Source organism: Vigna radiata, chromosome 6 (genome assembly GCF_000741045.1).
Source record: "Vigna radiata var. radiata cultivar VC1973A chromosome 6, Vradiata_ver6, whole genome shotgun sequence".
Taxonomy (NCBI): Eukaryota; Viridiplantae; Streptophyta; class Magnoliopsida; order Fabales; family Fabaceae; genus Vigna; species Vigna radiata.
In genome coordinates this window covers 2,060,149-2,074,667 of record NC_028356.1, presented here as the reverse complement: position 1 = coordinate 2,074,667, position 14,519 = coordinate 2,060,149, and the positions used below count along the sequence as shown (strand labels likewise).

General features: G+C 34.1%; 3 protein-coding genes across 3 annotated transcripts; 1 reads left to right on the top strand and 2 right to left on the bottom strand.

Moving 5' to 3' along the window:
- Nucleotides 1–2,290: 2,290 nt before the first annotated feature.
- LOC106765204 (serine/threonine-protein kinase HT1) lies at nucleotides 2,291–7,975 on the bottom strand. The gene is made up of 12 exons (XM_014649737.2): nucleotides 7,418–7,975; nucleotides 7,268–7,342; nucleotides 6,526–6,621; nucleotides 6,302–6,387; nucleotides 6,090–6,210; nucleotides 5,382–5,461; nucleotides 5,145–5,207; nucleotides 4,864–4,982; nucleotides 4,508–4,593; nucleotides 3,272–3,393; nucleotides 3,059–3,170; nucleotides 2,291–2,556 (listed from the first exon to the last, which is right to left on the bottom strand). The coding sequence occupies exons 1-12, from the start codon at nucleotides 7,721–7,723 to the stop codon at nucleotides 2,461–2,463; spliced, it is 1,362 nt and encodes a 453-aa protein (XP_014505223.1). The 5' UTR covers nucleotides 7,724–7,975; the 3' UTR covers nucleotides 2,291–2,460.
- Nucleotides 7,976–9,850: 1,875 nt separating this feature from the next.
- Nucleotides 9,851–12,962, top strand: LOC106763865 (ubiquinone biosynthesis O-methyltransferase, mitochondrial). Its single transcript, XM_014648029.2, has 9 exons — nucleotides 9,851–10,157; nucleotides 10,372–10,461; nucleotides 10,919–10,997; nucleotides 11,204–11,281; nucleotides 11,396–11,444; nucleotides 12,114–12,163; nucleotides 12,332–12,481; nucleotides 12,587–12,667; nucleotides 12,767–12,962. Exons 1-9 carry the CDS (start codon nucleotides 9,946–9,948, stop codon nucleotides 12,878–12,880), a joined length of 903 nt encoding a protein of 300 aa, XP_014503515.1. The 5' UTR covers nucleotides 9,851–9,945; the 3' UTR covers nucleotides 12,881–12,962.
- LOC106763866 (uncharacterized protein P8A3.02c) lies at nucleotides 12,959–14,009 on the bottom strand. Its single transcript, XM_014648031.2, has one exon. The coding sequence runs from the start codon at nucleotides 13,664–13,666 to the stop codon at nucleotides 12,983–12,985; it is 684 nt and encodes a 227-aa protein (XP_014503517.1). The 5' UTR covers nucleotides 13,667–14,009; the 3' UTR covers nucleotides 12,959–12,982.
- Nucleotides 14,010–14,519: the final 510 nt, after the last annotated feature.

Genomic DNA, 14,519 nt, shown 5'->3' with positions numbered 1-14,519 from the left:
TTTATGTATACATAAAATCAAATATAGAACACACACAAAAGTATAACCAAAAATTAAACCAAAAATTTCTCAAAATATAAAACAGTTATAGAACCAATAAACTCGTGAAAAAACTTTGGTGTAAGAGCCTTAATAAAATGATTTGCCATCATGGAGTTTGTCCTAAGGTGTTTTTTGGAAATCCATTCACTCTATACCCTTTTTTAAACAACCAGGAACTTGATGTCAATGGGTTTGACTTACTTAGGCTCTTATTATTGTTAGAATACAATTTGGCGTATTTGTTGTTACAATATAACTTACGTTATCTTTCTATTCCTTCCACAATGCGTAGTCATGTGACAAAAAGTTTAATCATATTCCTTGATTTGATGCCTTATATCATACTATAAATTATGCAACCTTAATGGATAAAGTCGTAAGACTTTGCTTGGTATCTGGCCAAGAAACCACACCACCAACTAACATAAAAATATAACTTGAGTAAATCTTAAACTATCTTAGCATTGTGCAAAATTGAGTTAGAATATCCAATAATCTCTTACTTTCTGACCTTTTATAAATGAGCTTATAAATCTTTATTCTATTAAAATACCTCATAACTTTTTAGCTACTTTCCAATAATCTATTCATGTATTCCTTAAATATTTCTCTAATACCACAACTATATTTGCTTAAAGCTTTGGCTCTTTTCTTTTTTAGTGGACTTATTAAATAAGGAGACTTAGAGAAGTTCATAGATTTTAATCAATAACAGTGTGGTAAAAAAATGCATTGTTAATATTTCTTGTAATAAAACAGAAACATCAATTTTAGAAAGCATTGTGATATTTTGTACCCTTTCTTTTAAGGCTTGTCTTTTCATAATTATTTATTTGACATTAGACTCAAATTTTTTTATTACTTTCAGCTTTTTACATTATTTATTTTTCTTCTTGAAGCTGATCTTATATTATCAAAATAACACTGTTTTCTTTTATCTTTTATATGAAACTTTCCTCTATCAAATTAAGCCCCTTTTATTTTAACCAATAAAAAATGACGCTCTTCATACAAATCATTTTATATTAAAATTAATTTATTATTTATCACCCATGTGTTTAACTGTTCTCCATTTTCTAGGAATTCATCCAATACTTTACTGGAGCTATCATATTTAATGCCACATTGTATCTCATAGTTACCTGTAATGGAAAATATCTTCGAAAGTAAAACAAAGGAACGTAACTCAACAAAAAGTAGATCATACTTAATATTTTTAACCATTTTCTTTCCGATTGCAGTTCATTACTATTGTTAAGAATATTTTTCTTTTGCCTTTGAGTGCATATTGAAAAACTTTTCCTTTAAGCTGCATCGACAATTTGGTTTATTTTTGTTAAGAAAAAAGAGTTTAAAATCTGAAGAAAAATAGGCAGTGACAACGGTCAAACTAGTGTCATATATGGATTGCATGTTTGTGTCGATAGTGGTTGTAGACTTGTTAGCAGTATTGCAGTATATACATACACCACCACAGAATGGCACTGAACTGCACCAACACAGACATCAGATAGGTCAAACTATGCGACAATATGCCCAAAACATTGCAAAAGCAGATCCCGCTTTACAGGTTCAACCGCTTCCCACACAACTTCAAATTATATTGGAAAGTATATATGCAACACAGACATTGTTAAAAAGTATAAAAAAAAAAAAAGATGGTAATTCCCAAACAATAAGACAACAAAATTTGATTATATATGTCTCATATAATGACCCTCTCCGTCTGTAATTCTTTAAATTATTTCACCTTTTTTATTCACAAAAAATGACAAACACAAAGACGTTATTCAAGTAAACACTAGGCAGAGTCGTACACATGGCATTTGGTAGCTTGTATCCGTCAACATCGTTCAGTATCACTAGAGGCAGTATCATTACTGAGGAAGAAACTTAGAAGCAAAATGTTGCCACGAAGGTACTGCAAAGACAGTACTCCTCGTTCGAATTTTGCAGCAAAAATCTTCGTATCCACACAATTTCAAAATAGATGAACGATAGACCAGGCTCTACAAACATGTTAATAAGAAGATGACACAAGAATCGGTTCAAAAATTGTCCCCCGGTCCAGACAGGTTCTCAATTCTGTTGAGGCCCACACATCAGAATACAAGCAATGATATGATAGCAGCTTCTTTTCGAGAAAAAAATATCTTAAAAAAATGGCATAAAATTAAAATAACTTTGAAGATAAAACTTGGAAAAGAAGATTGTTCTTTATAAGGTAGAAAGAATAACTTCGGACAAATTTACACAAGGATATATGTCACATTCTTCATTTTTATTCAACCGAACGTCGAGCGCAAGTTATTTACAGAAGGTTATATATGACATGCAATGCAAGTATAAGACAATACAATCAACTTTTTTTTCTTGAAACTGTGATCAAAATAATTGTTGGTTATCGATGGGAAATATTTATCTGGCCGTGGAGCGAGATGATCGGCTACTTGGACTTGTGCGATTACCCCTAAATAGGGCCTCCAGGTGCTGGATGCATCCAGAAGCTCCAATCTGTGTATCATAACAAAAAAAAATATCAAACCTCTGAAATTAAAGAATGACAGAGTTATCGTGGTTAAATAATGATATCGAACAATATCCACACTTTTGATGAAGGTATTCCACTAGTGAGATGGGTAAAAAACAGTCAGAGACCGTGGACTATTGGAATCATACGATGGAAACCAACTCAAAAGATTATGGACCAAAAATAAATTCTCCAGAATGGATATCCCTTAAGATGGAAAAAGGAAAGGAGCAGCCAAATACTATTAGTCATCTTTTGGAGTATTGTGAAATTAACTCATGAATGAACATGGACGTGGCATAGAGCTATAAAGCTCTTGCACTACTCTTTTTCAATCAACAAAAATTAAAAAAGAAAAACCATCTAAATTTACTTTAAAATTCGTAATCTAGTTTGGTGCGTCACAAATTACTATTATGTCAAAATTATACTTCCACAACTAGGTCTAAAGTTGAACAAATAAATGTATGCACAAAAAAGGGGTACCTTCCAGCGCTTCTTTTGTACAAGATGGCTGTTAATGTCTTCCAATCTCCCAATTATTTGCCTAAATGTTGGCCTTCTGTGTGGTTTTTCATCCCAGCATTCCTCAATTAACCTATGGACAAATCAGATTTCCTGAATGTAAAAAACTTATTCTTTTATCCTCCTACAAGACTTTCAAATCTACTGCCAATAAAATTTATTTAAAATCCTCACTGTTTTAGTCCATAAGCATAAAGCTTTGGCAACGCTCTAAATGGTGGGCGCTCGTTTTCAACATACGCTTTAGGAACTTCGTTTTCTGGTTTTTCATAGAACGGTGGACAACCTTCAATCATCTACAGGAACAGAAAACCATACAAGTTCCGTCAGTATTTTGGTAAGCATCTCTACAGAACAATCCACGGTTCGTTTTCATTTATATTCTAGATTACAAATTGCCCATGATCCACAAATAAAACAACTCTGAAGTTTATCAGCAAAACAGTTGGAGAAAATGAACATTTAGCATTCACGTAAAAAGTACAAGAACAAAGCATATTGGTACCACAGCAAACTATTAGGCATGGCATCTTACCAAGATGATCATGAATATATAAATTTTTATATTTAGACCTGTCAATCTGTGGATAGCTCAAATCCCTAGAACTTTACTTGTCTGTTAGATCAAACTTAAAATATGCAATTTTTCATATCACGGTTATATATTATATACATATCTCGATGAAGATATGAGGGCCAAATAGGCAGAGCTCAAGAGAGTCACGAGTGCTTGAGCTGTCCATAGACTCACCCCATAGTATACTTGATAAGCGGAAGAGGTCTTATGCGTAAAATATACCACCAAATATTTTAAAATTATGCTGTAACAACACTGAAGGAATTTGAATGATGAAAGCAACAAAGGATGCACAACAACAAAATGATACACCTCTAAAAGCATTATTTTCTAGGACTTGACTCTTTTTACTAAAGGGAATAACAGAATTATATACGAAAAGGATATGACGTTATGTACAGGATTCTATAACAATAAATGCTTTTAAATGCTCAAAAAATAAAACAACATAAAAAGCAATCGAAAACATACAGTAAATTCCTGTTCTGACAAGGGATGCTTCCTGCTTTCAGAAAGCAAAAGCAATCATCAGCGTTCTAAAAGTTTTAGGTGCTGATATGAAAAGGAATTACCACCAATGACAGAGAGTATTGAATTAACATGTATTATTTGGTCAAGTACCACAACATTATTCATCAAGCATTAATTCATCAAACAGGTTTTATACGTATTGATTAATTTGCAATTTCAGGGTTTAAAAGTCTTGTTTCAAGACAAGAGAGGAGACCACCAATCGCATAATAAGTGTAAATAATTAACGTAAAAGTCAATAAAAAGCTCTAAAATAATAAGAAAAAAAAACTGCATCCAAAGGTAAGCAATAATAATTTTACCTCCTGTAATATCAAAGCAAAAGAAAACACATCCACTTTTGTATCATATTCCTCATTTCTATAGACTTCTGGTGCAACGTATCGCCCTGTTAAGAATAGGATAAAAACGAATTGAATTATAAATATAAAAAGATGGCAATATTTAAAAATTAATTAATAAATTCAAATTAGTAAAATTTCCAGGCCTTTATTAGTCACTTAGTAGACAGCATTTCTTTTTTCTTTTTTTCCTTATAGCGTATGAAACGTATTGCACATTACAACCCATATGAAATATAAGTTTGCAATATTGCTTTTATGCAGAACATGATTAACGATAAATATTACAAGGCTCTGTACTGTAGAACAAAACCTACATGATGTATCCAGGCTTGTCACGGGTTTGTCTTCCTTGACTGTTTTAGCGACTTTAAGCAATTTGCTAACTCCAAAGTCTGCAACTTTCAGATGCCCAGAATCATCCCGCAAAATATTTCTGTTGTCTTACTCAAGTACAATGAAGAAACTTTAAACAGTTTCAACCATTCAAAGAATGAACGAAAAATGCATGTTTCAACTGAAAAATCCATGACACTTCACACATGTGGAGGAAGAATGATAAAATCAACTAGACAGGGTAGGAGTGCGTAAAACATACGAAGGCTCAAGATCTCGGTGTATAATGGCTTCAGGTTTATGTTCGTGCAAATAGTTCATACCCCTGAAAAGACAGATGTATTGAATTTATTACAAGTATTCAAATGCAAATTGTTAATATAGGAGAAAATTTTGCAATATTCAACTCTTCAAAAATAAAACAATCAAGAGAGCTTGTTTCCTTGAGAACCAATTGAGAGCAAGTGACGTATGCATGATAAGAAAGCTCTTGACTGACCTAGCAATATCAAGTGCAAATTTTACAGCTGTTACTGGTTTTAATGCACCTTTCCGCTTCAAGTAGGCACGAAGATCCCCCTGAGTATGTTAGATGTTACATTTGTAAAAATACAGGTTAGCTCGCACATAAGTATGGAAAATATAGACACTTCGTATTTTTCACTGTTTCACTAAACTGAAGAGGAATCCTCAAATAAAGAGAAACGGAAATCTAAATCAACAGCAATGCTGGGTTAAAACAGGTATCCTTTATCATTTCATTAAATTATTTCAGCATAGATATTTATTACTTCTAGATAGAACAGGAACATATTTGTCAGTCTGGATTTAGTTATCTAAAGTGAGAAGATAAGTAAAAAAGTGAGAATCTATCCATCATCAACTTGAATTACATTGACTTTTAATATATGGTAGATAATCCCTAACTTTACACATCTCCTCACTTTAGAGGGAAGAATCCTGTCTGGCCACTGCAAATAACCCATGCACATTAACAATTAATCAGCCCAGAGTAAATGTTTATCACATTGAGTTCTCAATTATTATTGATGATTTGTGCACTCCTACATAATATCGGATTTTGAGTACCCCCATTGAAACGACGTTGTCACTTTAAAATGACAAATTTCTAACCACATCGTATTCAGTTCACTGTTATATAAGATAACCATTAGTCAACTAGTCGATTAATTTTTCAAAAACTAACCTGGGGTAGATATTCTGTGACGATAATCATTGGGGTGCTTTGGGTTACAGCACCCAAAAACTGAACTACATTTGGATGCCTTATTTTCTCAAGCAATGTAAGCTCATCATGAAATGCTTTTCTGATAAACATACACCAACAAATAAAAATCAACTGAGATTAAAAAGTGATAACCGAATAATCAACTGACGTGAATGAGTAGACAAACCCACACTTTATCATCATCAGTGAACACTTCCTCCCCAAGTGTCTTGACAGCAACCCGAGTTCCACGCCATAATGCAATCCGGAAAGTTCCCTGAAATATTCAATATAAATTATGAAACATAAAATAAGCCAAGGTATATTGACTTAAGAAATTATGTCAAAAGGCAGAAGGATAAATCCGGTTACAAAACATTTTTAAGTATAGAGAGAAGGAAATTTGAAACCTTACCTTTGTTATCCCAACACTATTAGTAAAATCGAGTTCAGAAGGATCAATCTCATACTCTGGGACTTCTCGAGCATTCTCCACATGCATGGGAGTTATCTACAAACAAAAAGAAGTTTGTAATTGCAATGTAATGTCATAGACCAACTATTCTAAAAGGAGTTTAACATCTGTTTACTATCAGCATAGTAAAACTTACGCTGTCAAGCAATAAGAAATCAATATAAACCTTTAAAGTATTTATTTATAGAAGTCAACCAAATAATATTTAGGAGGTTATACAATGCCAGTCCATGCGCTGATTTCTCATGAAAAAGCTTGACTGCAAGACCCTTGGAGCTGAAATTAAATATAATCAGACGACGAATGAATCCTCAAAGAGTGGGATTTTCACTGATATTCTCTCCGACGAAAATCTCCACTATCAAAACCCGATATCCACATTTTACTATTTAAATTCTCTCAATACGCTCTTGTTTTTTTTATTAGAGATTCGGATTTCACTGAAGAGAAATGTCACATGGAAGTGTCCAAATCCATGCCGAGGCAGTTTAAACTCTTACATTGTTATCCAATCACCAACCCGTCTATGCATGTTAACTATGTTTCACTTTTACAATAAAATCTTAAAAGTCTATCCGAATATAATATTTCCAGTGAAAGTACGTGTCGACTAAACTCTTTAGACGAATAACAAACGATTTCACATTTAATATGAAGAAGGAAAGAAAAACAAGAGACTAACTGGAGGTTTTGCACCGTGTTTCTCCAAAAGCTTCACGATGTCGTGGTTTTTGTAGTACATTGCATCAGCTAGAGGCTGTTAAACAATCCAATCCAAAAATCAGCGACAGCTAGTGTAAGAATAACGAAAAGAGGAGGGAAATGAAATTACGGTGCTGCCCCAGCGGTCTCGCGGATCAACTTCAGCGCCTCGTCGGAGCAGCAGGTCAACAACGTCGGTGCGTCCCTGGCAGGCGGCGACGTGGAGCGCGGTTCGGCCGTCAATGTCGGTGAAATTGACGTCGCTCCCCGCGTCCAGCAGTTCCTCGATCCCGTCCAAGTCTCCTTCGTTGGCCAGATACATCAACCGAACCGTCGGATCCAGCGCCTCCGACACGTCGCCCGCGCCGTCGCGCTCCGGCGCTAGGGAGGATTGCCGGCCGAGCGAGAAGCGAAGCTGAAGCTTCTTGGTTTCCATTGCGGCGGCGAGGGTTTTGGGAGAGAGAAAAAAATGTAATTGTGGTATGTGAATGTGTTGGATTCAACGTGGAGAAGAATAAGAATGAGAATATGAATGAACAAGGAAATGTGAATAAATATGATTGATTCGGGTTTTGATATTTTTGAAGAGAGGATTGCTATTGGATCGGATTCTTTGTAATTCAAATCTTGACGTCACTGCATTTCTACACACTCCAGCAAGCGGCTGTGGGGGGAATAATCAGTGTCGGTTTTCTGTGATAATCTTCACAAGGTTTATCCTTAAAAAGAAAATAATAATAATAAAATATATATATATATATATATATTTAGTTAGTTAGTTAATTAATAGATAATTTTAGGTAATAATTAGTGAGAAATTAAGTCTGGATTTTAATATTTAAAAAAATTAGTTATTGACTGTATCTTTATAGGATAGCTTTGAACAGCTGTTTCTGAGGTATTCGATAAAAGCTAGGGTGGTAAAGTTGACTTTCTGGACAGATATTTTTAATATTTTGAAGTTGACTTTCTAATTGAATTTGTTTATGACATTAAAGACTTGCTGGATCCCAACCTTCAAAAAGTAAGCTTCTGACTGATTCATGGTTAATGAACTCATCAAAATACGAGTTTAGATAACTGTGAGATTTTTTATAAGCAGTTACAACAGCTATTTCTGAGGTTTTGTTTATTTTAAGGATTAAAGAATGAAAATAAATAAACTTAAAGAAAAATTCGTGAAAATTTTGATTAATGTGATATATAAAAAAATTATAAAAAAAAAATTAAAAGTTTATAGGTTTGTTCTTGTGATTAAATGTAATATAAAATAAAGAATTGATTAATTAAATTAACTTAAAATCCATGTAATCAGATTGTCCATTAGGTATTTAAATAGGTTTTAAGTGATGTCTAGGAGAATAAAAAGAAATTGGATGATTCATTGTAAATCATGGTGAAAGGTACATGAAGATAAAAAAAAAATAATGCAAAAGAGAGAGATGAATAAAAGTGAAAGGATAAAAAAAATAAAAAAATAAAAAATAAGAAATAAGTGAACACCAATTTAACTAAGAGTCACATTTGGTTTTCTTTTTAAAATATAAGACTCAATTAAATTAAAAGAAAATAAAGAAGCAAACACTAATTAAGTTTTAATTAAATTTTAAACATTTCATAAATTTATATATTTTAAAACTATATTTTATTAATTTTTTTAAAATATATTATAGTTCCTAAACTTCATCACAATTTTAAATTTTGTTGTTATCTCAAATTTTAAAAAATTGAAAATATGTTATTTAAAAAAAATCAAATTCTAACATAAAAAAGAAAAGTATAGTTCTATCAATGTAAGTATTTAAGAGGGAATATTATTAGGAAAATTTTTGGTCTAAATGAAAATTGAGTAAATGTGCTTACATACTTTGAAACAAATTGGTGAATTAACACGTTTATATTTTTAAACAAAAATATAATAAAAAGTTATTAGAAATTTGGGGTAGTAACCACTATTTTATTTTATTCACTGTGATTAAAGTACGTTTTAAAATAATCTCGATATTATAAGGATATTCTGAAAATTAAATACATTATTAAAATATATTGCAAGCTGAGTACATTTAAATTAATTTAAAAATTAATATTTTTATTATTTTAAAATTAAAAAAAAAAATCGCTACCTATACTTTTCTTTAACTTTTATCTTTTTTAAATTTTAAATTTAAACTTTTCTATCAGTACTATATTTCTTGGTCAAAATATCTCTCGAGTGGTATTGCTTAATTGCATATTTAACCTTTTCTGATGAATATATATATACAGTAAGGAAGGAGACATGTTTCTATATTTTTCAAAAAAAACGGAAAATGATTATAATTATAATTTTTAGTATAATGTGAACCTGTTTTAATAATGACAAATTAGTTAAGTTGAAAATATTAGTCACGTAATATTTGAATGTAATAATATTATCATTAAGTTTAACAAAAAAAAATAAATGTCGAAAAGTAAGTAAAAACTAAAATAAGAACTACAAAAACACATTATATCACCAGACTAAAAATTTAATTAAGTCAATAATTTAAAAATAATAAAATAGTAACCCGATTTTCACAATCGGGTCAAAACAGGAGCCCCGACAAGTCCACAGCCACGGATCTATCCAGCTGAAGGGTTCAGGAAAGAGAGGAAGATTTTGAGCGCGGAACCATTGCAATGGCCATGGCTGCTAACCATCTCCGAAACTCGACTCGCAGCTCTGTCCACAGCATTCTTCATAACCGTTTTCAACCTCTCCTCAATGCTGCTAGGTTTTTCTCCGATGCTGCTTCTTCAATGCCTCAACCGCAACCTAATCAACAATCTCCGCCTCATTCGTCCTTGAAGGATTATGAACTCGCCAAGTTCGCTGCAATTGCTGATTCCTGGTGAGCTTTCAAACAGAAAAAGAGAGAATTTGTTCAATGAATTTATGGTTACAGACATAACACGAAACTGAATTGTACAATTTTTTTTTTTCAAGGGGTGAATTTGTTTAATATATATTGACGTTGCTGCTACCGCGTGCATGATTTTTCTGTGTATTTGTGTTAGTTTGGGAATATGGATTACATGTTTTTGCTCTTTCCTTGATGCTAATAGGTGGGATTCTGAAGGTCCCTTTAAGCCATTGCATTTGATGAATCCTACGAGACTTGCTTTTATCCGTTCTGCATTATGTCGTCATTTTAAGTAAGTCTCCTCTTTCTTTTAGTTCTTTTTAGGTCCATTTTTTGGGTTTGGGGTGTTCATTGTTGAAGCTACGTTAGTTAACGATTTGTACAATGTTTTAATTGATTCCAAACAACTTTTGTAATCTATTAACTTCATGAATTATTCTTATAGCAGTGCCATTCTTGCAGCTGTTATAACTTATTCATCCAATAATAGCACTAAGCATTTGCCACACATACATAGTAGATTTGGTTTAGTATTCCGCGAATAAAATATGATCTCACGAGGACGTGTAAGAAGATGACTGAAATGAGGATTGTTAGTAAAAAAAGTGTTAACTGAATTGGGTTTTTACACATACCAAAGAGGAAACAAGAAGATAAACGAAAGAAAAAAGTTATTACTTAATAGGTTAGTATTCTAATTTTGTCTCTTCGAACTTCTATTCTAATGATAATTAGTTTTCCCTTGTCAGGAAGGACCCTTATAGTGCTAAACCTCTTGAAGGACTTAAAATTGTTGATGTTGGATGTGGAGGTGGAATTCTTTCTGAGGTATATCTATTCTCCTATTTCCTGTGATATTTGGAAAAAGACCTTTTCCTTTTTTTGTCTCCTGGCCTACGATAAACCAATATTGGTTTAATCAGTCCAGACTATATATATTTTTTAAGATTGTTAGTTGTTTTTCATTGCAAATTTTATGCTGTTTGTTATGGTTATTTTGTGATTTATAGTTTTGTTTCTCTTTTGTTCGTTAGCCACTAGCTCGATTGGGAGCTAATGTGACGGGTGTTGATGCTGTTGAGAAGAATATCAAGATTGCTCAACTTCATGCTGTATGTATATTCTGTTACTGGCCTTTCCTCCAAGTTGATTAGGTTATTGTTCATTGGTGGAAGCAGTTGCTAACTTTACTATTAGCTAGACAACTTATTATTTCCTGTAATCAGGGTTTGGATCCAGTAACTTCAAGTATTGAATTTTGTTGCACAACGGCCGGTACATATGCAAACCCTGAAGCATTCTTCTATATTTATGTCTTACATCCATGAACTGCATGCTTCAAGTCTTTACATCCATGGATTGCAGACCTTTGTTGGATATGATACATAAGCATATATGATACATAAGCATAAAAAACTTAAATATTTGCACTTCCTACTGGCTTTTGTTATTAGGCTTCTTCATTGGTTGTTACTCTTGCAGCTTGCAGAAAGTAACCATTATTTATTTTAACTTATAGTGCATTTTTGGCTATAGAAAAATCATATTTTCCCTTTGGTTTTGTTTCTTCCTTCCCACTGGTATCTTTTATTAAAGAAAGTTTTATATCCATCCCTTGACGTTTCTCATGAAACAAGGTGTCAACTTGGACGTACTAAATCCCTCAAGTGGGAGAACAGGTTTTCAACTAAAAGAGTCGTTACACTTACTTATCACTTCATCCTCTCTACATCACAAGAATTATAGGTCTCCGTGGCGGTGTCCATTCAATTTCTTTGCTTGCAATTACGTATCATGCTAGTAAAAACTTAAATGGTCTGCGTACGTCAGGGCATGCATTTTGCAAGTGTAGTTGCATTTTATATTTGTCCGTATGGTTTTTCCTTTTGTGAATTATGCAATGTATTTCACAAATCACCAACAATTTTTAAATTTATCGATCAGAGAAGCTAGTTGAAGAAGGAAGAAAATTCGATGCTGTTATGGCCTTGGAGGTACTCTCTCATTTCCCCCCTTCCTCTGTCTGGCTGTATGCTTGAATATTGCAGTGCATAAATGTGATCTTGAGCTATAAAGAAACGATGCGTGTATCCTATTGTTGCATAAATCTTTGATACTATTACTCAAGCGGCGTTGGTTCATGTGGTTCGAATTTTGTTCAGGTGATTGAGCACGTGGCAAATCCTGCAGAGTTCTGCAAATCTCTTGCAGCACTAACAGTTCCTGATGGCGCCACTGTGATATCGACCATTAATCGTTCTATGAGAGCCTACGCAACTGCCATTGTTGCTGCAGAATACATTCTCCGCTGGGTATTTATCATTCTCAACTTCCTTCCACTCGCTTATTCTCTCCTACAAAACTCTTTGATGCTTCAATTCCATTGACGCACTAACTTCGCGTTCGAAACTCGGCAGCTTCCGAGAGGCACTCATCAATGGTCCAGTTTTCTGACGCCAGAGGAACTCGTCCTCATCCTGCAACGCGCCGGTATCAATGTACGTACACGAAAGGAACTCATAATTCATAAATCATAAACAATTTCATTTGCCAGGGTTTAGTCATCGCCTACTTCATTTGTTGCATTGGACACACAGGTGGAGGAGATGGCCGGATTTGTGTACAACCCGGTGACAGGACGGTGGTCTTTATCAGACGATATCAGCGTAAATTTCATCGCCTTCGGCACCAAATCAAACAACACCGAATAGCAAGATATATAGATAAAATAGCATTACTATTAGTACTGTTATATTATTATAATTGAAATTGTTTTTGAATGGCGAATAATAATATCCGTGAAATTGAAATAATCAGGGAGTGGAGGGAGAGAGTTTCCTGAGAGTGATGGAGGTGCGTTTGGATTGAGTCAACTGTCGACCCTGCCATATCTGAAACTCCGGTGAGCGATTAATTTCGTGTTTCCAATGGTAGCGTGCTTCTCCGGACATGAGAATCAATGAGCCAGGGGTGAGGAGAACGGGGACGGAGAGGGAGGCTTTGGTGAAGTGCATGACGCAGTCGGACTCGAGGGAGAGGATGGCGATGCCGTCGTCGAAGCGGAGGAGGTCGACGTGGGCGCAGATGCCTTCGCCGGGCTGGTAGACGTTGGCGATCATCTGGTCAAAGAGGGGTTCTCTGTGGAGGATGTGGGGCGGGAAGGGGGGTGGGTTATGGGCCTGGAGGCGGATGGAGCGGCGAATGGAGTGGGCCAGAGGAGGGGCCCAAGAAGGGAGGTGTTGGAGGCCGAAGCGCATAGCCTGATTGATGGAGGGAGAGGGGAACCAGTTTTGGGATTGGATGGATGCTAGTATGCCAGATTGATGGTTTGGAGAGAGGAAATTGGGACACAGCCATAGACCCTTCACTTCTGAGATTGACTTCCACTCCCTCTCACCTTCCCTTTCGCCGTCGCTGTAGCCGTCACTGCCATCGGATTCCTCGGATGAAGACCCGAAGATTTCTTCCAACACTGCCTTCTCTTCCTCTTCCCTCATCTTTCTTTCTTCCACTTCTCTTCTCTTCCCAGTTCCTACAGATTAAGTCTTCTTCCCTTCCTCCTCTTCAATTCATGCATGCACAATTTTTACCTTCCTTGCTGCGTTATATCAAATGACGGAATCAGTTATAGATTTGATCCCCCATTCTCCTCACTCACCTTTTTTTTTGGCGGGCTGGCCCATCACATTATTTTTCGTTTTGGTCTGAACCAAAATAATAGATGAAATTTTCTGCACCCCCATAATTACTAACTACATTTTCATAGTTTTCAAAATAACCACTTGAAAAGCAATTTCCCAAACATTAGGAGCCCGAAACATGCCTTAATTTAATACCATAATTGATTTTTGCAACACTAATCAATGATGAATTTACGTTTTTCCTGATTTCCTGAGATTCTATCTTTACCTGTTATAGCCCTTCTATCTTTGTTGTAATAATAAAAAATACCCTCCCAATTTCCTATAACATAATAAATATTTGCAATAAAAGCAAAAAATTATTAATGATGATTATAAAAGTGTTAGTAACAATAAAATAGTATTTATTATTAATAGAATAATAAATGATAATTATAAATGCAATAGTAAACACATTTATTTTTAATTAAATAAAGTTACTTTTACTTTATTTTTATACTATTTCTCTTCTTTTTCTCAACCAAAACATCTTTATTTTCACCCATTTATAATTTTTTCCCTATATTTCTCTTCAATCAAACCATATTATTGTCGTTCATTTCTCATTCATTTATCTCGTGTTTTTTTTTAGCATTTCACACATATTTCTCTTCCATTCTTTGCTTTTCCACCGTCCTTTTCCCTTTTTTTTATTTCCTCTTTGTCAAAA

Excerpts from the sequence above, each read along its gene's own strand:
- LOC106765204 (XM_014649737.2), bottom strand. The coding sequence starts at position 7,723 with ATGGAAACCAAGAAGCTTCAGCTTCGCTTCTCGCTCGGCCGGCAATCC. Across the intron at positions 6,622-7,267 it reads AACACGGTGCAAAACCTCCA|ATAACTCCCATGCATGTGGA; the intron begins GTTAGTCTCTTG and ends TTTTGTTTGTAG. Across the intron at positions 3,394-4,507 it reads TTGCTTTGATATTACAGGAG|ATGATTGAAGGTTGTCCACC; the intron begins GTAAAATTATTA and ends CTGTTCCTGTAG.
- LOC106763865 (XM_014648029.2), top strand. The coding sequence starts at position 9,946 with ATGGCCATGGCTGCTAACCATCTCCGAAACTCGACTCGCAGCTCTGTC. Across the intron at positions 10,158-10,371 it reads GCTGCAATTGCTGATTCCTG|GTGGGATTCTGAAGGTCCCT; the intron begins GTGAGCTTTCAA and ends TGATGCTAATAG. Across the intron at positions 10,998-11,203 it reads GAGGTGGAATTCTTTCTGAG|CCACTAGCTCGATTGGGAGC; the intron begins GTATATCTATTC and ends TTTGTTCGTTAG.
- LOC106763866 (XM_014648031.2), bottom strand. The coding sequence starts at position 13,666 with ATGAGGGAAGAGGAAGAGAAGGCAGTGTTGGAAGAAATCTTCGGGTCT.